Genomic DNA, 26,829 nt, shown 5'->3' on the forward strand with positions numbered 1-26,829 from the left:
TGCAGATAATAAAAGGCATAAATAGTCTGTTTCAAGTGTTGGTTATAACTTTCACATAAGGTATTATATAAAGGAATGAGCCATTGAGTTTTGACTGAATTTGGACAAAACTGTTCTATGTGTCAGCATATATGAAAAACAGAAAAGCCTATCAAAGCACTTAATAAAAGACTTGTAAGGTATTTGTCATATCCATAAAGTTTATTTTAAAAAACCGTTAAAAACTAACCATACAGGAATATTTATTAATATACTTAAAAAGTTTGTTCCCCGTGTTGAAGGAAAATACATTAGCAACCTTTTCCAGACACCGTCTTTATAAAAGTAAAACTTCTAGAGGCTGAAATGTACTGTAGTAGATTCTGTAGTTTACACTTTTAATCACAGGATTGAAAATCAGTCTCCCTACTCCCCGCCCCCCAATGTGGCAATTCTCAGACTTAATTAATGACATGCGATCATGTCACACACTACCACAGATCCTTAAGTAGAGTACACACTGCATGGTTAGTAACAGAGCGAGTCTTCTCTGTTTGTTGTCACGTCATTCTTTCAGTGAAGCGTTGGACTTTAAGTACAAATAGAAATACGCCATCCCATGATTGTAAACATTCGCCAAGAGCTTCCAGAGTACAGTGAGTAATAGAGGCGGCCCAAGGGTCAGTTAAATGTTCCTCACTCATTTGGATACTGCTGAGATTAAGAAATGAGTTTTGAAGGCAAATTATCACAAGCCTTACTTGCATTTCTGTAAGAAAGTGGTTCTGGATATATTTTTAGTCGAAAACACCTGAAAGTCATTCTAAAGACTGTATTAAGCACCATTTTCACTTACCTGAAATATATTAAGTTAAATTCAGCAGTGTATGTATGAGCATAAATGTCAGAAATTAGAAATAACCGTGGGTCTCAAGTTCTCTTCTGTGGACACATATGGAGTACTGAGCGCCCAGGCCGCTAGTAGGAACCACTCGCGCATACCAAGGGCAGTCATGCCCCCAGGGCCAAATGCAACCCAGAAGTCTGGGGCACAACTATGACTTTTGTCAGTGGACGCTGCACAAGCAGATTTAAGGCTGTATTCGGCTATAAAGAGTTCAACCTCGTCTTCAGTACTCTTCCTACACAGACCACATACACGACTCCACATTTCATAGGGTGGGAGGTGGAAAGTCCCCAAACACCTTTTTAATACTATTCTCCGTACAATTCATTATCAGCTTATTTACATGGGGGAGTGTTCATACTTAAAACCATTAAAAAAGGTAATCGCCACGTTTTAAACTCTCATCCTAATTTCCCCAGGATTACCCTCATTCTCGTTTTCTGACTTCGCCAACTTCACATTAGTCAGATTGTTCCCTGCAGTCCTTAGGCATTTCTGACGTTGCTCCGAAGGAGAATACAAATTAAAACCTATTCACTGCCACCCACTTTGGGACAAGCCTGGTTGCAAAGAAAACGGCGTTCCTGGTGTTGAAGGGTAACTAGGAAACCCATCCGGCTGAGCTGAATAGCTTTCCAGAGCCGAAGCTGAGTGGACCTGGCAGACAGAAGAACGTGCAGGTTAGCGGAGAGCCAAATTCAATTAGGCTGGTCCTTGCTTTAGCCTACACCACACTACACATATATTTAGAAGGGGAAAGAAGGAAAACGTTGGGGCAGGATGAGGCTGCTTATTAGTCTCCTGAAATGTTTAAGAAACATTCAAAACTCTTCAGCTGGTGGAGGTCAAGAGAAATGCCATTAAAATATTTAATATTCTTTCAAAAAAGATCAATAGGTTTTCTAGAGAAAACAGGCTTTAATGTCCATTTTAGCTTAAATTATAAACAAAACAGCTCAAATATAACTGTCCTGTATAAGGATTTCATCTGTAAAATCTCCAAACTAAGATTTGAAAGACTATAAGCGGGAAAAACAATTCATATAGACGAATATATGCCACCGCTTTTGTTATCCTTCTGAAGGAAGACAAGAATAATTTGCAGATTTGGGGAGATTAATCCTAACATCTCCAGACATCCTTCTAAGAGAAGAATTTTTGCCAATGTTGGGGTCTCATCATTGGCATTACAGGGTTATCAGGACAGAAGCCACACAAGTATGTTACCATTTAATTTCTGCCCGACCCTGCCTGCTTACCTGCTGTAACAAGGCCGACTGTGCAGCTGCGTTGTGCTGTAATTCTTGCAAGGAGGACTGTGAAGGGTTCTGGGAGAACCCTGGGATGCCTGGGAGGGACAGAAGGCCTGGAAAAACAGAACTGCCTGCAGCTTGAAGGCCAGATGACAAGCTAGAACAATAGATAAAACAGGTCAAAATGCAGGTAAAACAAAACCTATTGCTGCTATATTTGTCAAAAACTACCTTGAGATATAAAAGAAACTTTAAACTTCCCCGTTGGAAGGAACCATAAAAGTCAGCCACTCACTAAGATAAAATTGACTTTCTGTTATAAAGTATACCATTCTGAATTTAATAAGTCTACGTTTTGCCTGTAATACTTTCTGCTGTTTTATAACAAAGATAAATTACCAACTACTAAGATAATCTGAGCAGATAGTAGTAGTATATATACTCAACATGGCTGAAGAGCTGTATGTGTTTTTGGGGTATTGAAGTTTCAGCCCAGAAAATTATAATTTAGCACCACCCAACGATCAGATAAGCCATTCGAAAGGCTTAAAAATAAAGACCATGACGACAAGGTAGGTCAAGAATGACCATATCCTAGCTCCGAAGCATCCACATACCCGGCTTGTGCAACGAGAGCAGAGTTGAAATTGGAGCTGAACGCTGAAGCGAATCCCGGGAGGACGGGAGCCGGCGACGGGGTCGTGGCCGCGACGGGCAGCGGCGTGACCGCCGCCACCGTGGACGGCGCCTGCAGCCCCGGGAACGAGGGCAGGGCGGGGGCGACGCTGGGGGCGTTGGCGCCGGAGAAGCCGGGGTAGGAGGGGTTTGAAGCCGGCAGGGGCCCCTGCGTGACGGAGAAGAGGGAGGGCACGGCAGTGGACAGGTTGAGGGGGAAAGGCGCCGCCGAGGCCGGCGCCGAGGCAGAGAGCCCTGAGAGAACGGCCGCGGTGGAACTCGGGGCGGGGGCGGGCGCGGACGTGACAGCGGCAGACGAGGTGACTAGTAAGGACCCTGGAAGAGACACTGACGGGTTAAGAGGCGGGTTGCCAGTTAACGGGAAATTATTGGTCAAAGAAGTAAAAGGAGGAAGCGCGGTGAACACCGGAGTGATGGGAGCGGAGGAGGCGTGCGGCGGCAGGGAGATGGAGGAAAGCGGGTTCGACACGTTCAGGGGGGTCGTCAGGCTGGAGAGCCCCGACAGCGCAGGATTAAGGCAGGTCGATAAGCTGATGGGCACCGATGTTGACGGGTACGCACGGCCCAACGTCCCTGACAGACCTAAAGTGCCATGAGAGGGAGTCATGGAATGAGCGGGGCCCTTGAAGGCGGACGGCGTGGGGCTGGTGGGCTCGGTTTTGATCATGACAGGGATGGTCGTGACAGCGGGGGCGGGCGCGATGTGCAGCTCTGAGTTACTCGCGTGGGGGCCCTGCAAGAGCGCGGCGGAGCCGCAGCTGACCGGCACCGAAGCGGCACACGACGTCGGCGTGCCCAGCGGAGAAGGCGCGGGCAGGGTGCACGGGGTGGAGGCGGAGCTCGCCACGGTGGAGGGCAGGCTCGGGAACATGGCCAGCCCGGGGGTGGAAGCCCTGGGCGGCGCGGGGAGCGCCGAGGGGGCGTAGCACTTGTTCGAGCCTGCAGCCGGCGAATCGGAGTTCTGGTTAGTGAGAGAGGAGAGTGAAGCCAGCCCGCTGGTAACGGCAGAGGACAGAGCAGACGAGTTGATTAAATTGGTATCATTTGATGTCAGAAAGCCTTTTAAAGCAGACAGAAGGGGATTATTTACACCGAGTGGACAGGCCACACTGGGAGCTGAGCCCGCGGCAATGACAGAGGGAGCCGGGTTGGACACGCCTTGGGATGTCGGCGTTAAGGGCAAGGGCAGACCTGCAAACACGGACGACAGTGACGCAGAATTGGCATTGTTGGTAGAAGCAGCAGTAGAGGTGGCAGAAAAGGGGAGGCCAGTGAAAGGGGCAGAAGTCGAAGCAAATGTTTCATTGGAAGCAGGAGTGGCTCGAGGTGTGGATGAAGCCTGAGGGGCTGGGGCAGGAGGAGCGGAAGGACCTGGCAGGGGAACCAGGCCAGAAAAAACCGACGGGACAGGTGCTGATGTTGTACTGTGGACAGAAGTAACAGGTGCCGCAGGCAAGGAAGGGGTTCTGATAACCGTTGGATTTGGCGTTGACGGCTGAGGCGTATGAATGGCCGAGGAGACCTGCCCCGGGAACACCGGAAGCACAGTATTCGCCATGTTCAGCCCGGAAACGGTAGCAGTTACTGATGCCGATGGATGGTTTACTGCCTTGACCGGGGATGCAGTAGGGACGGGAGTCGCAGCAGGTGTTGAAGGATTGGAACCATGAGGAGAGAAGAGTTGACTTGCTGGGGTAGAAAATGCTATGGGGGGGAAGAAAGAGGCAAGAGTATCACCATGCTGAAATGTCAAATTTTAACCGAAAAGAAATAAGTCAACATTTTTGTAACATCTGATAAACATGAAGAAAATCAGCAACAGGTACAACAGGCTACTAGGGTATACACGTTGATAGATTCCATGACCCTGATGTTCTCTACGGAGCCTCAGGTAGAGCCGGCTTTCTTCTAGACTCCACTCAGAAGAGCCCTCCAATGCACAGTGAGGAAGCCTCGAGAAGTTAGCAAATAAACTTTCCTTCGTATTTTCCCACTTTTTAAAAATTAAAAATTTATTTTGTCATTAGTGTTGGTGCACTGACTTTAGCTTTCATTCTCTCAAACCACTTCTGCAGAGTAATAAAACAAGTCGTTTTAAGAGCTTTCTCTCTTCAGAGCTTTCAGGACATCACTTTCCTTTTAGGTCACAGCAGACCTCCCAAGATTCATGCCTATTTCTCCAATATTATGGCCATTCTGTGAGTTGAACTTGATATTCCAGTTTATCATCTTATAGCTTTTTCCCCCAAGCATTTTCTCATACTGCCTCCTCTACACAATCTCAACCTCTAATGCTACTTGTCTTGTCCCAGGAGCTCCCTCAGGGGCAAAAGCCACGTCTAATTCCTCTTTAGAGCCTGAGCACTTAGCACTGTGCATGGCACCTGTGTGTTTAATGAGTGTTTGCCACACTGGATATATCACCATGACCTCAACTATAGCTACCAAAACCATCCAAGGACTTATTCTCAAGAATTCCGCTACAATGTGCTACAGTATTTTTATTCTCATAAACTCTATGAATAATTACTGTAAGTATTTGGGGGGATAACTTGTGTTTCCTGTCTGAATCAATTTAGTGACAATGTTAGTCTCTGATGATCTTGTTGGTGTCAAATGGAAAGCATGACTTAGGTAGCTAAAGTCATAATGACAACTATCATCTGCTGCCGCACTCCTATCAAAGTGTGTTTCACTTGTAAACAGAGAATGTTCCTTTCGCTGTGATAATCAACTGGAAGTTATTTTCATGGCGAAGACTTAAGTTTCTAAACTTATGCATAATAAAGACTTTTGCATAAGGAAGCTGACACGGTCAATGAAGCAATGCACAATGTTAATCATGGCGGGGAAGGGACCACAGGAAAAGAATGGAAGAAAACAGCATATACATCATCTATCTGTACTAAGAGATGGCCAAAAGGTGCTATACTGGGCTGAACAAATTTTATGGAAGAAAAGAAAGATGGCAGAATCGGCAAACAGTAATATAGAAATACATGAACTTCAAACTCAAAAGGCCTGAAGTCTGACAATATTTATGTCATTTACAGTAATTTAGTTTCAAGAAAATAAGACCAGATATTTTAAATTTAGAGAACATATGAAAATGGATTTGTACTTTTGTTTGCATTGTTTAACAAGAACTAGAAGCACAAGGAATATATACCTAGTTTTGTGTTTGTAAATAATGTACTAAAATTTTATTTAGTCAACACTGGTTGGGAAATATTTGAGAATTCACTCTCTCATGTAACTACATGCTGAGGACCATGTGGTGAATGACAGATCACAAGGTCAGACCAAACTGTCCCAATGCATTCTTTACAGCAGCCTCTGTTGAAGATCTTCTTATATAATAGAGCAAAAGCCACGCACTGTTAACCATACCCAGTGCCTGCAGTTAAAATGCAACAAAACAACAACGAATCGAAAAAAACCCCAAAACGTACCACGATAAATACGACTTTCCTGCCATGTAATTTGGTTAACCATAAAACATTATCTGTCAGATGCTGTGCTAAGTACTTTATGCCTATCATTTCATTTGTCCCCACGTAACCCTCTGAGATAAGTACGAACAACCCCGTTTTCCAGATGGGCAATCTGTGGCCTGGTGTGGTTAAAGAAACTCGTTAGAAGATCATGCAGCTGTTCAGTGGTGTTCACAGGGAATCAAGTTTCAGTTACGCAAGTTCCAGAGATCTGCTGTATGACACTGTATCTATAGTTACCAATTCTATATTGTGTACTTAAAAATTTAAGAGGGTAGATCTCATTAAGTGAGATCTTATCACAATAATAATTTTTAAAAAGGTCATGCAGTTATTAAGTGATGGAACCAAAATTTGAACCCTGGTCTAACGGACCTATATCCTTAACCACTATACTAGTTTATCTTTTTGTTTCTTGATGGGGTTCAAAAGGACAATAAAATCTTAATCAAGCTAACATAACAGCATAGGAAAACAAAGTATGCTGTTCCCCACAACGGTTCTTACAACACTTAATCTGTTACTCCCTTCAGAAACGGACTAAAAAAGCTGAGCTTTATAAAAGCATAAGCTTCCTCAACCTCCTTTTCATAGAAGTTAAATGACATGGTCACAAAGCTAGGCAGGGTAAGAAAATGATGTCCTGACATCTCAGTGTTTTTTCCAGCCCATTATACTACCTCCTCCAGAAACCACCAGCACAAAAGCACTGTTCAGGCACCCTGCTCAGGGAATAGAATTCCCACCGAGACGCCTAAGCACGCACTATGATGATGTGCTACTCTGCTACACAAGAACTGAGCCTGGGTTTCGTCTCTCGGAAGCACGCATCTCCTTCCTGATCACAAAGCTCCTCAACAAGAAGAAAAATAAAATGCTGCAGCACTGCTGCCATCTGCAGGCATCCTGGACGCCACCTTTCATCTTCCTTTTTCTTTTCTTTTTTCCTTTCTCTTCTCTCTCCCTCTCTTTCTTTCTTTTTCTAAGTAGGCCCCATGTCCAGATGGACCCCAATGCGGGTCTTGAACTCAGGACCCTAATATCAAGCCCTGAGCTGAAATGGAAAGTCGGATGCTTTACCGACTGAGCCACCTAGGCGCCCCCCATCCTCCTTTTACAATTCCCCTTTCTGCTTTGGCACCCCGTATTTTTTTTTCTACATTAAGGTATGCTAACCCCAGTAATTAATATTATATATTAGGAAAAAGGATTTTATCACCTTATGTGTTTGTATCAAAACAAAAATGAGGCTTCTAATATCACATAATGTGAAGCGAATGTGGATGTAATGCCACATAGCACTCGGATTATATTGCAAGTTTTTCATATAAGACACAAAGGCACATGGTTAATTTGCCTCCAGTTACTATGTGCATTTCATTCTGTGTGTACATAATGAACCACTATCAAGCCACTTTTAGCAAGCACTGATTAAATTCTTTAACTAGGAACTTTCCCCAAAGCATAGATAGATTCCAAATACACGCAATTCAAATTGTTCTCAGTGAATAACAGAGCGGACAACCAGGACAAACTTTAGCTGTATCTGGAGTGAAGCTGATACTTACTTTGATTCTGTGTAGGTTTTGGCTGATTGGAAAGGTCTTCATTTTCTATATGAAAATAAAAGTTTCATTTCAGGTTTTATTCAAATTAATCATCACCATAATAAACTAAGATGGGCGTCAAAAAAAAGAAAAACTCAGGATATGTATGCATGCTATGTTAGGAAAAACAGTGTACGCCCATGGAAAGAGAAAGGAAACAAAGATAATAGTAGTAACTATATGAGGACTGACAGCATTATGAGCAACTGATCCCCACACCCTCTTCTCTTTAACTTACCATGTTTTATTTTATTTTTTTAAAGGTTTTATTTATTTTAGAGAGACAGCGTGCAAGGTGGGGAAGGGGCAGAAGAAGAGGGAGAAGAAGGAAGCAGATGCTGGCCTTAGGTGGAGCTCCATCCTATAAACCATGAGATTATGACCTGAGCCAAAATCAAGAGTTGGTTGCTCAACCAACTAAGCTACAACTTACCAGGTTTTAAATAAGCATTGTTATTTTACAGATCTACTTAGGAACACTGTCTGGAAAGGAGTGTGCCACCTAGGACAAAGTGTAGCGTACAGCTGGAATGCAGAGAAGGAGCACCGTTACTGGTTAAACTGACAGTCCCTTCAACAGCAGAGCGACTTGGAGGTTGGAGGCGGATGCTGAGCGCAGAATCCATGGCCACCTGAGGGACCAATCTCGCAGGCCATGCGATGACCCAAGCAAACAGAAAGAAATGTTGCCGTCATTTCTAGAAAAGACCCTGTGCTAGGAGCTGCTGAGAACCACTCCAGTGGAGGCTGGCTTGAAGCCTGTGACGCTGACACCAAAGAACCTACAAGGCCTGACATGGTGAGCAAAAACAGACCATAGCTTGTCTAAGGAACTTGGTGCAAATAAACAACCAGAACACACGGTGTCTATCAACAAAGATTCAATGAAAGAAAAAGTTTAAAAACCTGTAGTGCAAATTAAGAACACATATACACATAATATGCAAGAAATACAGAGAAGATGAAGACTTTAGATATAAAAACCTGACTCCAAATTAATAAATGCAAAGAATGGTAAAGATTAGAGATAACACTATGAAAGCTAAATTACTGAGCTGGAAATAAAAAACAACAACAACAAAATCACATTTAAAATGGCAAAAATACAAAAAAAAAATAGAGGATACCATACATGAACAGGTAAGAGACTTAGAAGGCAAATATAGTGCAAAGTAAGAGTTCCAGAGGCAGAAAAAAGACCAGATAAAAAGGAATAACTGACAGAATAATAAAAACAAAATTTTCCTAAGCTTTGAAGACTTGAGTTTTCATATCCAAAGAGCTTACAGAGTTTTGTGAAAGATTAATGCTAACACCCACACCTGGACATCCTGGTGAAATAGCCAAACTCCAGGATTAAAGACATTTCTTAACTCTAAAGATAAGGAATTTTTCTTTGTACGCTTATAGGAAAAGACCAAGAGGTTCTATTAAAAAAAGAAAATTAACTGGAATTGGGATTCTCATCTACAACTCTGTTTATGTGCCCTTTAAAAAAAACTACTTAGAGAAATTTTCTACTAAAAGAAAAGCAGAATGAGCACATTAGGACAGGGTATCAAAGAACAAAGGAAAGAGTAAGAAGCCAGAAGTTCAGAGGTGCAGAAGAAAACGTGTATGGTATTCCGACAAAACATGACAAATCAATGAAAAAGAAGTCAGTGGAGTATGGAGCAGCTTTTTTTAGTTTTCGTGTATCGACAACCATGAAAAATATGATGGTAAAGAAAAAAAAGGATATGAAGGCAATTCTTGGCAATATTAAAGATAACATTTCTAAATTGGGGTGGAACAAGGAAAGAAGAGTTGTTAAAAATAAAACAATTTGACGAATACAAGTAAACAAAAGTAAAGAAAATGAAAAAATGGGATAAGAGAATAATAATGAATACAAAAAGAAAATGGAAGGACTAAGAACAAATATGCATTTTTATGATGACTGAAAATTCTTATTAAGTCTCCTCCCACCCCTGGTTTAAAACTCAGAATCCAGCTATATATAATCTATAAATCAACTAACCCACCAAATAAATACAACCCTAAAATAAAAATTGAAAGTAATGATAAAAGCAAAAGTACTTCTATAAAATGAAAACAGAAAGGTTAGGACAATAGGCTAGGCAAAAAAGAAATACAGTAAAGTGTAACTTAGCTGACTTTTTTTTAATACCTAGAAAACTTAAGAAACTTCAAGAAAAAAAAGTAGAATAAGTAATTAGTAACAAGCACCTAGACGTGAAATATTCCATTTATAATTTTGATAAAAAATACCTCTAAAGTCCCTAGAGATAATCCTAAGGCAAAGAACCCACATAAAGAAAAACACATGCACATATAAATTCAACTGTTTTTAACTACGTAAAATAATCCTAAAGTTCAGATGGAAAAAAAAATCCAAATATAGTAAGGAAAACAAACTACAGTAAGAGAAAAAGCTAGCCTCACTAGATATCAGAACACACTATAAATCTGCTAGTCAAATCAATATATCATCATAACATGAAATAACTAGATTGCAAAAGAATAAAGAACCCAGAATTAGAACCATGTGTGTATATGAAAACTTAAGACAAATGCAGCCTTTTAGATCAGTGGGGAAAACAGATTAGTTAATAAATGGTGCTGGCATGACAGACTACCATCTGGAAAAAAATTAAGATGAACCTCTATTTCACCGCATATAAAAAATAAATACCAGACACAGTAAGAGCCTTACAAGACCCAGGTTACCTGGACTCCCTAGGGTTAACAAAACAGTTCCAACTTTTCTTTCATAGCCTCTCTTTGTCTATGCAAAATGTAAAACTCTATAAGGGCTTAAAGGTACCATAAGGTTAAAAAATAAAACGATAATTTTGGGGAAAACTGTTTAGCAACTCTCATCGGAGTACCCAGCTGCGAACAACAGAACCCCTCTGGCTAGCAAAAAAGGATTTGTTAATAAATGCTGTATCAAGTAACTCTGAGTCTCTGGGAAGGGCAGAAAAAAAAATTAAGTTTTATCCCTACCCTACACATATCTAGAAATAGATGGTGAATGGATTAAAAACTATACATTAAAAAAGAATCCCCGTAAAAGTAACCAGAAGATACACATGACATTTTCATGCTGCCGGGATGGGGAAGGGTTTCCTAGGCAAGACCTACAATTCAGAAGAGTCAAATAAACAATACCTAATTGAAACAAAAATTAAATTTTTGTAAAAGACAAATGAAAATGTAAGCTAAATCCCATGTTCCCAATAGACCCAAAGGAAACTGCTGAACTGAACAGTGCAGGGGAAAGCTTAAGCCCCTCTGAGCACCTTCTTATAGGCCTTTCCTCCCCACAGTAGGAGTAACGTGCCCTAATGCTAATACTCATCAACTGTACTCTTCCATAGTCTGTCGGAGCTTCTTGCTCATGAGAAATGGTGCCTCCGTCTACAACCTGCTCATGTCCACACAGGTGGGCCAAGGCCACTCTAGTGGAGCCTGTACAGCACACTCAGATCCATCATCGGGCTCTCGAGCTCGTTCCCCCACTAGGACACACCATGTCAAACAGCTGTCCCTCCCAAGTGCACATCTGTGTGTAAGCTTTTACTGTTAGCATCCTGTAATAACATGCTTTTACCTGTTCCTACTGGATTAGGAGTATATGGAGGTGGAGGGGGTACACCCGGAGCTATGACGTTGGCTAATGGTACCAGACCTGCATTGTTGTAAGCACCTAAAATAAAATTATAGGAAAAAAAAATTTAGTATCATTCTGTGGCCAGGAGTTTAAACTATATTAACACAGCTATCTAATTTTTAAAACTGCTAATTTGATAGAGTTGCATTTTACACTGGAGGTTTAGGTCTAGTGTTAAGGACAAAGCTGGGATGGAATGAAACAGCTGGAGATTCTGATTTCCCACCGCATGCTCATTCCAGACATAAGCTCACTAAACGGCAGGGCTGGGAGATCCTGCCATACTGCAGTTACCGGCCTTTTCTGTCCAACACATACAGTTGACCTTTTTAACTTAGATGTCTTGAGAATACCTCTGAACACCAACTACTGAAATGGGATTCATGATTTACCAAAGCGAAAACCCATAACAATGATTAAAAAAAATCTATAATGAATTTATCAGAAGGCAAATACCCTAAACTCAACTCTATCTGCTGCCCTGCTGTGCAGACCAAGATACTGTGAGCCCACCATGGGCAGAACTAAATGCAGCAGAGTATATTTCCCAAGTGCTCCAATTTTCCCAAGTACAGAAACCAACATTTACCTTCAACTTAATAAAGAGCAAAAAGAAAAAAAGTAGAACACGAACGAACTCCTTACTTGGTGCAATGGTTGCGTGTGGCCGGCACGGAGGTATAGGATAAGGAACAGGCTTATGTGGATTGTACGTTGAAGGAGGCTAGATGAGGGGGAAATAGAGCGGTTGGAAGAAAACTAAGTCAGCGGTCTCTCTGCAAACAAAATACAAGTTGTCTTTTGAAATATTAAGTCATAACAGGCTAAAAATGCTCCAGCACATCAAATGCTACTGGCCCAATACATGGCACAAGTGAGGGAAATTTCTTTGCTTTAATAAATGTGGTTCCTATAAATTCCAAAGGCAGATCCTGTCAAAGACTGCTGCGGAGGGCTTTATTTTTTATTTCAGCATTAAATCATCTCTAATGAAGCATCAGACCTTACCCTAAACAGCAAACTCCTCTCTGACCCAGCCGAAGTCAATCTAAGAATTTCTATCTCCTCTTCTGTAACACAAGAAATCCGCTAGGTTTAGGAACCTTGGCTACCCAAGAACTTCCAACATCCTCCGAAATTTATCAGAGATCATCTTACCATTCTTACCCTCTTTTCTCCTTGGAAGAACAAAGTCTTATAATCTTTAGCATTCAGCACTCTGACAACTCGAGTAGAATGTAGACTGGGACTATGAATTCAGTATTTTAGTCTTTTTACCTTTGCAATCCACAAACCTTTTATTTTGTAGTTGATAGAACTATATAAGTAACAAAAGCATCCCAAGAATTGGTCTCTAGAGAACCAGAGGTATCCGAAGCTAAGCCAGACGCTGTACTTCTAACTCCAGTGAGTGAGAGAGAGACCCTGCTCCGGGGAGCCGGCACTCCTGCCCCTGAGGCAGAGGGGATCCGGTGGCAGTAACGGACCTAGATTCTCTCTAGCTCTCATAAATGGCGGCCTGTAAGATGCACTAGTCTTGTGCAAAGACTAGGATCTGTGAGTGTTCTGCTGTGAACAGCTGTCACCGGAATTCCTGTCAGGCAAACAAGCAGGGCCTGCAAGACGGCTGTGTAAAGGCCTCTCCCACTTCAGCTCCAACAATCCTTCAATCTACAGGGCCGTCTTGGGTTCAGTTTATATCCTAACCAATCATTACGATCCCTCTCTTCAAAATACTCTCAACCTCCTGGCTCTACTCTTGATTCATTACTAATTAATACTAATTTGGCCCAACCACAACCTTGAAGCGAACTGTCCATACTCCATACCTCCAAGGGAACAGCTGAACAGGGATGAGGAAAAAATAAAACAAAACAATTGGACTGGTCTCACTTTAAAATAAAACATGAAACCTCAGAAGGGCATTAAACACTGTTAACTAACTACGCTATAGTTCCCTGGACCATTCACTTTCCTCGAGTTTCTAGTATACTTTGAATTTCGCAATACAAAAACGGAACTGATGCTGTGAACAGACAGAAAACAACATGTACAAGTTAAGGCCTGTTTCATCATTTATTCTCTAAACATACCGGTTTGGACGGTCCAAGAATCCGTGCAGCTATTCCTTTGCCTTCATTAGTACATTCTTCACCATCTTTTTTCAAGGGGGTTCCCTATTTAAATAAATAAAAAAATAAAAAGAAAGATAATTGAGATTTAAAAAAACAAACCCAAAAGAGAAACCAAACCAAACCAAACCCTCACTGTATTACACTGAACAAAAGGACTTAACTTGGTAAGAGTTTAAGGACCTGGATTCCAGATCCAGTCCTGTCTTGGCTGTAAGACCCTGCTAAGGTCCTCAACCTTCCTCTGCCAGTGAACCCTCACATGTACAGAGGCACTCAGAAACGAGTACACCACACACATGGGGATGACAGAAAAGCAAGATAATGTAGATTTTAATTTTTTCCCCTATACAACAGGAACGACCAGAAACAGACTTCCAATGCTCCAGTATGTATAATGGTCAAAGAATCATAAAGAGTACCTGTAATACAGTTAAAAAGAGATGACAAAAAATGATATTCTCTCTAAGCATTAAGTGAGGTAGTTTATATTATACAAGAATAAGACTGCTATTAACAGATCGGAATAAGCTGACAGACTACTACAATGTGTTCTCCTAAGAGCATGTGCCTAAATAGTACATACTAGCAGGGAAGCCAACTTCCAAGATGGCCCCCAGTCCTCACCTCCTACATGCCCTTGTGAAGTCCCCTTCCAGAATGAACAGGACTGACCTGCGTAATAAATAGGATATTCCAGAAATGATAGCATTTGACTTCTAAGACTAAGTCACAAGAGACAACACAGCTTGCCCTTGCCTTCTGGATTATTTGCTCTGGTGGAAGTCAGCTGCCATGTCGTGAGGTATTCAAGCAGCACTATGGGCAGAGCCTTATGGTGAGGAACAAAGACCCCTTGCCAACCACCAACACGAACGTGCCTGGCATGTACCTGAGCCCCCTTGGGAGCATAGTCTCAAGCTCTCCTCAAGTCCCCGGATGACTGCAATCTCATGAGAAACCCTAAGCCAAAACCAACCTAAGCCACTCCCAAGTTCCAGATTCATAGAAACTGTATAAGATAATGTTTAGTTTTAATCCACTGAATTTTAGGGCTACTTGTTACACTGCAATAAAAATATAGCACTCTTTGCAAAGATTATTTTACAAAGACGTCTGAGGAACACTGGATGGTATAAAAACAGGTTTCTTTCCTATAGGACTTCTCAGAGCCTTTATCATGCAATGTGACTGCCCAAGAAGGAAACACTGCACACGATTTCTCAAACATACTCAACTGTGAAACTGATTGAGGAACGCTGAGAATTTGAGAAATGCTCCTTTACTAAGTACAAAGCAGTGCTTCTAAAATACTTGGATAAACAAAACAAAATCATCCTTTTTTCTGTTTATCTTGTTCTTCTGTACGTTTTACACAAATACTTTAATGTAGTTTATACATGAACTTTCAATCAGTGGTGAAACCATGCATTAAGCTGCTGACCTAATAAAATTCCTTTCCTTGGCAGAAGCATCATCAACTGGCATTTTCTTTAAATATCGTAACTATGCTAAATTTCATAGTTAGCCACAAGAAGTTTCTCATAGGCACAAACATATGCTTACTGGGAAAATTCCATTTATGCGACTAGGTTTTCCTTTGGGATATGGATTTCCTGGGATCGTGCCACAAGAAGATATCATAGCATGAGGAGCTTTGCAGCCCCCCTTGAAAGCCTGTAACAAAAAACAAGAGGGTGGTAAAAAAAAAATAATAATAAATAAATAAAAAAATCAAATAAACTCATAGGTTAAGTATTCTGGGTATCTGGAGGCCCTGTTAAAAGTATGAATTAAGACCAGCATTACATTAATGTTCATGCATTCATCAGCACTTACAGTAGTGAACATGACCAAAATTCATAAGTAAAATCACTTTATTTAAATGGAATTATTAAAGTGGTAACATAATGTTTTTAGTTTTGTATTAGCCACAACTAATAGATTCCTATACAAAGATATCTCCACGGCAGATTTTGCAAATCGTGTGCAAACAAGCTCATTTACTATTTAGTATGTCCCGTTTCTCCGAACCAAGAAATAATGTTGTCCAACTGTACAAACATCACACTCGTGTTACAGGCAAGACAAGGAGAGCAACTGATGAAGGAGACATGGACTCTGCTCTGAAAAAATTTAGAACTCAGTAGAGAAAACACAAACAAATAACATGGGACACTGGGTATCCAAAGAGCTGTACTGTTGAAAAAGCAAGAATTACTTAGGTATACTGTATTCAACATCACGTTACATAATTATGAGACATGTTGAGGGATGTACTAGCTTATTTATTATTGCATTCTCAGCTTCTACAATGGTACACTAAAAAATACTGAGTTCATACTCAATAAATATTAAATGAATGAAAAACACTACATATATTCCAATATATTCCAACAGAATCTATATTATGCTATAGGGATATGAGGCTATATAAAGCTATATTTTACAAGTACGTAGGATATCACATATTTTATTATAGTGATATACTGGTTTTTATAAATTCATTCACAACACACGTAATTAGCCATATAATCCAGTCACCTACTAAACACCTAACCCTAAAATTATCTCAATTTTTGGTCATTATGAATAGCACCAGAGTAAATATCCTTACATATCTTTCTTTAGAAGAAATTCCTAGAAATGGAATTTTTGGAGTCAAAAGGCATGAACATTTTAAGACTCTAAGTTTACCTTCCAGAAAAGCTGTACGAAGTAACACTGACCAGACAGCCTATTCCACCGAATACTCAGGACCACATTATTTCTGAGAAGGAAAATACTCAGGACCACGTTATTTCTGACATGATCAGAATGCTTTATAAGGAAGAAAACAGCAGTAAATACACGGTGCCTTAAAGAATTTAGTCAAGAAAACCAATGGAGAACTTATTAAAGTAAATGCGGGCTCAGATCTTGCTTCTGCTACAATAAAGCTCATGAGTAAGCCAAGCTCTCTGCTACCCGAGCTTAGCAAAGGGTGCAAGGACTAAATGTGCTTGGGCTGTAAGGCCCCAGGAGAGCAGTACACATCTTCCTCAAGCACGTTTCTGATCATTAATTCCGTTTCCAGCCATCACAATACTAACAAGTAACTACCCTAAATGACAACTCAAGACAAGCAGGTTTAGGTAAATACTACTCCCATTCTTAGAGATTTTAAATTAATAAACTGGAATTCTTTTTTTTTTTTTTAAAGATTTTTTTAAATTTATTCATTTGACAGAGATAGAGACAGCCAGCGAGAGAGGGAACACAAGCAGGAGGAGTGGGAGAGGAAGAAGCAGGCTCCCAGCGGAGGAGCCTGATGTGGGACTCGATCCCAGAACGCTGGGATTACGCCCTGAGCCGAAGGCAGACGCTTAACCGCTGTGCCACCCAGGTGCCCCAATAAACTGGAATTCTGCTTTATTACCCATCTCTTATAAATTTGATTAATGTAAGACTGATGACAAAACAAATTTAAAAGGTCACGTTCCTAAATACATAGGATTAAAGGCAAAAGCTTGGAGCCATGGCAACGCTGCCAAGGGACCAAGAATAAACACCCACTGAGGCTGAATCCGAGGAGCCAACTAGCGTGTCACTCTCATCTCCTCATCCCTCAGAACTCCCTTTACCCAGCTCCTGTCCTCCACGGACCGCAGGGATGGCATCTTGACCCATCGCACGAGAGCCGTCCGGTTATTCGTCACAGTTAACACAGGAATAAGATGGCACTTTGCTTCCTTCATCAACATTCAGAAAAACCCAATGTTCTATTTATACGGCAATCTTGAGAAAATTACCTGTTCAAGTACTCTCTTGCACCGTTTCTTCTCAGACATATTTATCCTGAATAAATCTTCAATGGGACGAGAATTCTGTGCATCAACAATGTTTCTACCAAGGAAAGAGAATTTAGCTTTTCATTTAAGAACCTGGACATACATACCAATGCCAACCCTTACCAAACAACTATACCTGAGTAACCTTTCCCCCAAATAACATACGGAGAAAAGTGATTTAGTTTTAATTGGTGAATGTAAACCACATTTTTATAAAAATGATAAAATATAACTGAACTGAGGTTCATCTGGTTACCTAAAAGTAATGAAGTAATTCTATGAATAAAAATCACTATTTTGAGATTCTTGAAAATACACCCTCTCAATGAGTGGTAGAAATCTATCGCAATAGAAAAAAACCCATGTGCGAAATGCATAAAAATAATGGTTGATCTAAAAATGAAGTTTTACCTTATGCTTTAATTTTTTATTTTTGTAGACATCTATAAACATATAAGGGACTTAAAAATGCATGTGCTCTAAATAAAAAGCAATTCACAGACTCTTCCATCATGCAGAAGAGCAGGCTTTTTCTCTTTGAGCTTACTTTCATTATTATCATTTATTAAATGCTCTGCTTAGTGTTTTCATAGATCAGAACCTAACTATAAAATCTATGGCTTTCTCAATGAGCCTTTCAAACTACTCAGAATTGGAAGGCAATGGAAGTCACTGAAATGAAGCCAAATACATAATCTGAATATGCCTTGTTATTTTTAAGTTATAACCGTGTCTAATAAGTACACTAGGTATTTATTTATTTTTCCTTCAGAGAGAGCATGTGTAAGTGGGGGGTGGGGTGGGGAAGGAAGGGGCAGGGGGAGAGGGAGAGAGAAAATCTTTAAGCAGGCTCTACACCCAGAGTGGAGCCCCAGGCAGGGCCTGATCTCACAACCCTGAGATCATGACCTGAGCTGAAATCAAGAGCTGGATCCCCAACCAACCAGGTGCCCCTAGATATTTAGATATAAAACAAATCAGTCTACCCTTCCAGAGATTTTATTAGAGTTCCATTTACTAATATAATTCTAAGACATTAATACACACGGAGTTAAAAGACATTTAAAAAGTCTTCCAAATTTTCTCCAATAAAGTGAAAAGAAAAAGAAATACTTACGAAGCTAATAGTTCAAGAGCAACTAGCTTGTCTTTACTAAAGGTGAAACAATTGAGTATATTGACCACTTCTGCTGGGTGAACAGCCACCATTTTCTATTAATATAAAAAATAATTTTATTTTCAACATGAGAAATTTTTATGCCAGGGATTGCCATTTTGGGAGAAACACAGTTAAATGTTCTTAATATTTAAGTATTTGTGGTGAAACCGCTTATTCAAAAGTAAGGCCTAACAACCATGTGAATTAGACTTTTTCAATGTAACTATTTCAGTGGAAGATATAGGTTCCCCAATGTGATTTTTTTTTATCCATGTCTCTCAATGCACTTATTTATAGAAGAAAAATATTTACATGTACTACTTTCCTCAGAAAGCTTCTAAAAAAGAGAGTATTTACAAATACAGGAGACATATTGGTCAAGAAGTTAGAAAAAATTACATTCCTCAGAGTGCTAAGCATTCTGCCATCAGGGCTGCCTAAAGTGAGGTCCGTCGTGCTGAATAGTGTTACTAAAAAACGGTACTACGGTCACCTCAGGTAGGGAAAAAAATGGGTTAAACAGGATTCTTTACTGTAGAACTTTAAGAGTCTTATATTAACATGCACAGTGACACTCGAAGATCGTGTGCAATGTTACATAGTTTGGCTAGGGTACTTTTGCTTTTGAAGATAAGCTTCTGCCAATTTATAGATTTATGTTAACAGTGGAAGAAATTCAAAAGCAAAATCAATGCAAGAAGATCATTTAGAATCAATACCCTATAGATTCCTAAAACTTGGGGCAATGCTGTTCAGACAATTTTATTCAGGTAGCACCAAAAGAAATTGGTAAACCTATACACCCCTTTGCAAATTTTTAAACTGACATCTAAAAGCTGTACCACAAGTTTAAATATTTACAAAAAACTGATTTATATTCAGTTGACTATATATTTGTAAAAACTTTGGAACTACTCCTTTTCTCACTTATGAAAATGTCTACTGTATGACCTAACTGTCAAGGCTAGTCTTCAGTGTGAAAACCACCAAATCAGACTTAGTTTGTCAGCAAAGGTTGACTTATAAGTTGTGCCCATGCTAGTCCTCTCACCTCTGAATTATAAACCTAAAGGAGGTAGACAAGCAAGCAGGCCTTAGAGCTTTGGCATGAGTTTGGTGTCTTGATAAAATAAGGAGAGGTCCCCATGAGTATTTCTTACAGGAGGTCTGCGCTTTGCTCTCCCTCGCAGATTATTACATGGTCTCTTTGGTCTTTGGGAAAAGATTTTCACCCTCAGGTGATGGGTGGATGGGTAAGATAACTTTTTTTTTTTTTTTTTGTAGAGTCGAAAAAAACTAATTGCTAAAGAGGAGAGGAACTAACAAATCCAGCCACTTTTCTTTGGCAAATTAGTTGAGAAAGTTAAGGATCTGCAGATTTCCTTAAAGCTATCCATCCCTGATAACCCAAGGAAAATCTTCCTACCTAGCCATATAGTGTTTGACTTAAACGCCTCTGTTAATTTAATCTCTAGAGCTGTACTGTCTGTATAGTAGCCTCTAGGCACATGTACCTGTTTAAATTAAAATTAAATAAAATTAATAACAACAGTTCCACAGGCAGACTAGACACATTTAAATGCTCAAAAGCTATGGTGTAGCTAGTGGTTACAATATTGGATAGCAGAGATATAAAACATTTCTATCATTGCTGAAAGCTCATTTGACAGTGCTGAAGAATGTTAACATAAACTCATTTGACTATTGTTCTAAGACTAAATACAAGAGGACAGAGATATCAAAAAATAGGAGGTGCACAAAAACACTTCAGAACTCAAATTCTATACTTTGCTTGCCCCATAAATATTTTCTCTTCCAATCTGCCAATTAGGAATCTATGGTGTACGATTTAATAGTACGGTACATACAATTTAAAGTCAGCTTGGGAACTCTTAATTTTTTAGTAATTATTTGATTATTCAAAGTATAATAAAATTTAGGATCAGTTTTTCAATGCAAACAAATTACAACCTGACATCAATTATAGAAAACAAGAGAAGAATTCAAAATACTTAAATTCTACATTCTAAAGAAAAATAAGTTACTCACATGCTGTAATGCTTTCATTGCCTTTAACTGAGGCTCAGCCCAGGAAAAGTATCTCAGTAAATCAACCACCTGCAAGCAAAGAATTACTTTGGCTCTAATGAAATGTGTTTGCAAACATTTCTACAAGATTTGTTTCAGTAGTTTGAACTACTACTCAGTTTCTTACTGGCACAAAGCACAGTTTAAATGCTCAATAGCTATAAGAAGTAGGTAGCTACCACAATGGATAGTGCAGAAAGAGAACGTTTCCATCATCGCAGAGTCTGGGGCAGCACTGGTATAGAAATAAATGGAAAGTATAAAGTACAGGAAAAACAAATTACCTAAAGGAAAGGAAGATCAAAAAAGTGTTAGATGGAGATAAAATGTCAGATTAGAAATATAAAGCTATATTACAAATGGAAAACTTCAAAAATTTAGCAAAATGACATTTGTAATCAATCACAAAAGGGTGTTCAGTGGTGTTATCTTAGTGTAGGTCCACTATCTCCTGCTCTTTTCCCTGAGTCTGAAGGGCATAGTACTCATATTTACACTACAGCCCTCCTCCCTAAAAATGTAAGAATCACCATGACTTACTCCAGCAGCTTCTATACAGGAAGGTCATTTTGAGAGCACAGTTAGCCAGGCTCTCCCACCACCACCAGCAAACTTCAAATGAATGAGGGAGATCCTGTGGGATCACTATTAAGAGGTGAGGAGGGCATCAAGGTCACAACAGTGAAGTCCCTGCATGCCCCCTCCCTCCTGTTCACTGCCTCTGAGGGAACTCCGAAAAGAAAAAAGGAATGACTCAAAGAAGAGAGGGTAATGAAATCTGGGTTAATGAATTTCTTCACTGTAACTTCCTGAAAATGTGTTACGGTTTCAAATATCCAACAAAGCAAAATTAATGCTAGAGACTGGAGTAGTATATGAAGAGTAAGAACAGTTTTTACTCCTTATAAAGTGATGCATAAATTACAAATGGGTATTATGTGTACTTTCCTCACTTTCATGGGAATAATGGTTTTCCTTATAGTAAACGCTACCTGCCACTTTACCAACCAAAAAAAGTTACTATCGTATGTCTGATATAGGAAGAAAAACCTTCAATACAGTAAGTAGACTTAGCAGGTTATACTTAGAAGGTAGCTTTTAGTTTTTTAAAGTTTTTAATGACTTTAGCGAGGTGGAATAACCACTAAGGGAAATTTTCTACAAAATTTCACACCTACACACACTCAAAATAAGGAAAGAAAAGTTATTATCTATGAGACATTATAAATCTTTTCAAAACATTTAAATTAAGCATACAGTGGTTCTGAAAAGTAATGGGACAGCTGAAGAACACTCATTAAATAGGCAGCAAGACATGCAAATGATAAAGCAGCTTTTAAGGATTTAGCAGTCAGAACTTCTACAGGTTTAAAGTTATTCAAAGTTAAATCTTTAAAAGTCTTGAGAAACAGATGAAAAGTTGGAGCATTTAGTAACTTCACCTACAGATTCATCCATTGTCCATCCTCTCCACATTCCCACCCTTTCCCAGACCTCTTCTCCAGATGCACACTTCTCTTTCTGCCCTATTTCTCTATCGAATATTTTCTAAGTATTCCTCAAAAATCTGGTCTGTATGTTGTATGTATGTTTTCAATTAGCAAACTCCCCCTGAAGCTGGGTGAGTTTTCACTAAACTTTAAAACACTACTCTTCTGGTAGTGACAGAAACTACTTATTAGACAATATATTTTCTTGGCTAAAAATTTTACATAGCAGCTTCATATAAGAACCATAATTCACCATTTGTTCCAGTTTTCTTTTTAACGTGTAGTGAATTTTGTTATTACTGACATAAATTCTGTACAAATTTGGGTACATTTACTATTAGAAGTTTATAAATTTATGATATTGTGCCCAGAATGATAGATATGCTTTTCTTGGACACTGCATTTTTTTTTTTAAAGATTTTATTTATTTATTCTACAGGATAGAGACAGCCAGCTAGAGAGGGAACACAAGCAGGGGGAGTGGGAGAGGAAGAAGCAGGCTCATAGTGGAGGAGCCTGATGTGGGGCTCCATCCCATAACGCCGGGATCACGCCCTGAGCCGAAGGCAGACGCTTAACCGCTGAGCCACCCAGGCGCCCCATGGACACTGCATTTTAAAATCATGTTAACATATGATACTGCAGTGAAAGTAGCTATGTTTATAAAATACGCGAACTATAAATTCTGCGAAGTTTTCTATCAATATCGAAAGCTTCTAACATTTCTGAATAAATACAGCAACAAAGTAAAAGCTCCGAAACTGACCAGCAGGTAAATAGACTTTAACCAGAACATCAGAGTAAAAAAGACTTTTGCTTAAACAAATAAAACAAATACCTGTTCACTAGAGAAATATCCATGCACATATTCAATTGCTTTTAATTTGTACTCTGTCAGAACAGCCTAAAAAAACACAGAAAAACAGCATTAATATATGTAAGTAAAACAGTAATATGCTAATTATCAAAACTACCTAAACAACTCAAACATGGCAGACCTTCTTCAGCCCCAGCACACGGAGGCAGCTAAAGTCACTATGGTGACATGACATTCTACCTTTCCAGGTTCCATGCTGTAAGAGTAACACTGAGATAGCAGGAAAACCTCCAGGCCTCCCTACTCACTCCTACAAGGAAAAGGAACAGAAATGTAATAGACAAGATCTGATGTTACCAGAAATCCCAAATATAATTCCTATAAATGTAATTAGAGTTTCAGAACATCCCAATTTCCACCAAATTGTCATTTTTAAGAAGACTACTTATATCAGGCATTACTCATCCATCAATTACTGAGCGGCTGGTATGTGCTAATAGAGAAACGTGAATGACAAGTATTTCCACTGGAATATAAGAACCCAAGGAGCCAAAGAGGGCCCTCAATTCCATCTGTGTGCCTGCAGTGTGGCCTCTGAAAGGCATTTTAACTATCCTGAGAACCTCTTTACCCATAAAAGGGGAACACCATTCACTACCCAACTGGAGTTATGGTGAAGATTAAAAGAGTCAATAGTAGACAAAGCAATAGTAGTACTCAGGAAATTGTGGTTCCTTTCCTTCCATGGCTCCTATCAATGGAAGTTCAGAGAGAAGTACAGCGGCCTTGACCCAGCACTACCTAGATCGAGCTGAAATCACATACGCTCTCCTTGCAACTGTTTGCAGAGTTTAGAGATGGAAACAACCATAATTTGGTTACCTACTAATACTAAAAATCAACTGATCCCTTTCTTTTACCACAAAACAATATCTGTACTTGGCATATACATCACTTTGCTAGGAGAAAATATCATGACCAGTTAACTGAAAGAAACATCCAGGTTGCCCGGTAGTTTAATTTCCACTGAAAAGGGAGGTGAGTGGGAGAGAATGGCATTCTGGATAATGTACTCTAGAGAATGTACTGTTGAGACGTAACCTCAGGAAGTGATTACCTGGTTTAAACCAACTTACATTTACAAAGTCTGAGAGCAATTTAAAAAAAAAAAACAATAATTCTCACTTAGATATGCCTACATTTTAATTCCATTTTAATAGGCTAAGACAATGCTGATGTATCTCATTATCTGGCATAGACAGCAAAAGACATATTTTGCCTGCAGACCACAAATAAGGACTTAAGTAAGAACGTAAGTTGCTATCTCATGTATGATTTTCATGTCTGGAAAATATCCTACATTCCTCACTGGTATTTACTATGTGATCTTTTCACAACAAGAAGGGACAGCGTATACAAATAGCATCCAGCTTCCAAAAGTAGAAATCTACTGGTCTATTTGGACACACAAATTATTTCCTCACAAACAGCAGTTAAATATCAGCTCATGAACAAATTGTCACAAATTTTAAACATATAGTTGGCAAACTGCCATTTTATTCAAAATCTTAATTGAACAAATTGGACTTGCAAAAGCAGAATTTTGTTCAAAAAGAACATTCAATATCGTCAAATATGTAAGTTTAACCTAATATATGAATTTGAAAAAAAAAAGTCTTATGAAGGATGAAGAACATTTTGCTTTATAGACAAGGCAGAAAAATGGCAGGCAATTTTTTTAAAGTTTTTTTTTTTTTAAGATTTTATTTATTTGAGAGAGAAATAGAGTGAGAGAGAGATCACAGCAGCGGGGAAGCACAGAGGGAGAACCAGACTTCCTGCTGAGCAGGGAACCGGACGCAGGACTCATCCCGGGACCAGATCCCAGGACCCTGGGATCATAACCCGAGCTGAAGACAGATGCTTAACCAACTGAGTCACCCAGGGGCCCCCAAAGGCAATTTTATTAATAATGTCATAAGCTGAAGCATAAAGTAACAAACCCTTCCGGTCAGTTAAGGGTCTTACAGGTTTGGAAATAACAAGATAATCACCCTGAAATTCTAAGCAAAGCACCCTGTATTAGCATAAGAATGGTACAGAAAGTCCCTCCAGTTCTAATCAGGTAAACTTCTTTCTTTTGTGCTTTAAGTATTTGTTAGGCTCAAGGCCACATTCCAGGATGACCATCTGGTCCTCCTGGAAGGTAGGTTACATACAATGGCCTCGAAATGAAGCAAAAATTTGGAAAGCATGAAGAAAAAGTTCTGAAATTCAAGTTATTGAAGCCCACTCCTAAAAATATGGCTTTAAACCTAAGTAAGGCCTTTTGGACATTAATTTTCTCCCTCCAGGCGGCACACAGTCTATCTTCAGATTTTTAACTACCATTAAAGAAATTTTATACGTATTACCTCCAGTTTTCAGTCTTTAGGTTACTGAAAGATGAGGTGATCATTTCAGAAATATTTTAAATCACTTCTCCATAAGTACAGATTTTAAAGATTTGTAGAGCCGGCTTGGGAATGAGAACTCTTTGAATATAATTTCCACAATACTGCACTGATAGTCAAGTTTAGCATTAACATAACTTAGTTTCTATTTGTATAGTGAAACGTATCAAGCCACAAGCTCCCACACTGTACGTTAAAATTCCAATCAATTTTGCAATCCTAAAACCCGTATTTTGCACAATCTGCACGCAGTCCCTCAAAGAGAACTAAGAGAATTCATAGCTCATAGACTGGTTTAAGGAATTACGTGAAATTACCTTTCTAATTTCATCCAACACCGTTTCAAAGGACTTTTTGTCCATCTTGACTACTGTCTCAACGTGGTTTTAACAGTTACACTTTCAATTACAAAACGTTCATCCCTGGTCCGTTCCAATAGTAGAAATGTTTACAGCTGAGGAGGATGCGAAGAGGTAGAGAGTGCTTCAAACTCTGCAAAAATTTCTAAAAATGCACACTTATAAAAACTTTTTATTAAAAGCAAAAACCGTCGGGCTTCCTCAGCTGCTTCACACAAAGCTTCAGGACACCTCGGGGAAGAGCCCGGTGCTCTCTGAGTCCTGCAGAGAAATCCAGGGTTTGGCAGCCGGGGCTGAGCTTCGATCTCCTGCAGCTGATGGCCAGGCGCCACCGGGTAAGGTCGTGAAGCCGCTCTCCCGTGTGGGAGGTGAGAAGCACCTGCACCCGGGCTGCCGCGCGCGGCGAGGAAGGAGGCACCGGCCTCTCGGCCCGCACCAGCGCCTCGGCCGCCAGCCGCCGCCCCTCACCGCCGCGAACCTGGACGCATGGCCCGACTTGCGCTCAACCCCAGCAGTTGCGCTGGGTCCTGGGTTCCGCAGCCCGGGCAGCCGCGGCCTCGCAGGCTCTTTGTTACCAGCTGCCACGGCTTCCGGGAGCGGGCCGGCGGCGGGAGAGCACCAAGAGCCCGGCGAAGGGGGACACGCTCTCCGGTAGGGGGACTCCCGAACACCGCGGCGTCCACAGCGTTTAGAGCCCTTCCTGGTTACCCCTACAGCTCCCACCGGCTCCTGGGTGCCTTTAACGAAACCCGTCGCGCCCCAGTAAACTCAACTCTGCGCCGACAGCTTAGGCCTCTCTTTCCCGAAAGCCAGTTGGGGGGGGGGGTCCTGGTGTGGGAACGTAGGTGTTCATGGCGAATGCCTGGATGCTCGGAATCGGATAGAGCTG

At 40.2% G+C, this 26,829-nt stretch overlaps 1 protein-coding gene across 1 annotated transcript; it reads right to left on the reverse strand.

Annotated features, from left to right (window-relative positions):
• Window positions 1-186: 186 nt before the first annotated feature.
• On the reverse strand, window positions 187-26,038 carry PROSER1 (proline and serine rich 1). The gene is made up of 13 exons (XM_040622235.1): window positions 25,899-26,038; window positions 23,150-23,215; window positions 20,783-20,851; window positions 18,692-18,786; window positions 17,536-17,629; window positions 15,311-15,421; window positions 13,706-13,789; window positions 12,258-12,336; window positions 11,553-11,648; window positions 7,898-7,942; window positions 2,757-4,539; window positions 2,146-2,296; window positions 187-1,543 (listed from the first exon to the last, which is right to left on the reverse strand). Exons 1-13 carry the CDS (start codon window positions 25,941-25,943, stop codon window positions 1,421-1,423), a joined length of 2,841 nt encoding a protein of 946 aa, XP_040478169.1. The 5' UTR covers window positions 25,944-26,038; the 3' UTR covers window positions 187-1,420.
• Window positions 26,039-26,829: the final 791 nt, after the last annotated feature.

The sequence above is a fragment of the Ursus maritimus genome, unplaced genomic scaffold (genome assembly GCF_017311325.1).
Source record: "Ursus maritimus isolate PB19 unplaced genomic scaffold, ASM1731132v1 scaffold_10, whole genome shotgun sequence".
NCBI lineage: Eukaryota > Metazoa > Chordata > Mammalia > Carnivora > Ursidae > Ursus > Ursus maritimus.

What these genes read in the sequence shown, in the direction of transcription:
- PROSER1 (XM_040622235.1), bottom strand. Translation starts at nt 25,943, where the DNA reads ATGGACAAAAAGTCCTTTGAAACGGTGTTGGATGAAATTAGAAAG. An exon ending in TGTTGGATGAAATTAGAAAG is followed by an intron (nt 23,216 to 25,898) that starts GTAATTTCACGT and finishes GTGTTTTTTTAG; the next exon opens with GCTGTTCTGACAGAGTACAA. An exon ending in GCAAGAGAGTACTTGAACAG is followed by an intron (nt 15,422 to 17,535) that starts GTAATTTTCTCA and finishes TTTTTGTTACAG; the next exon opens with GCTTTCAAGGGGGGCTGCAA.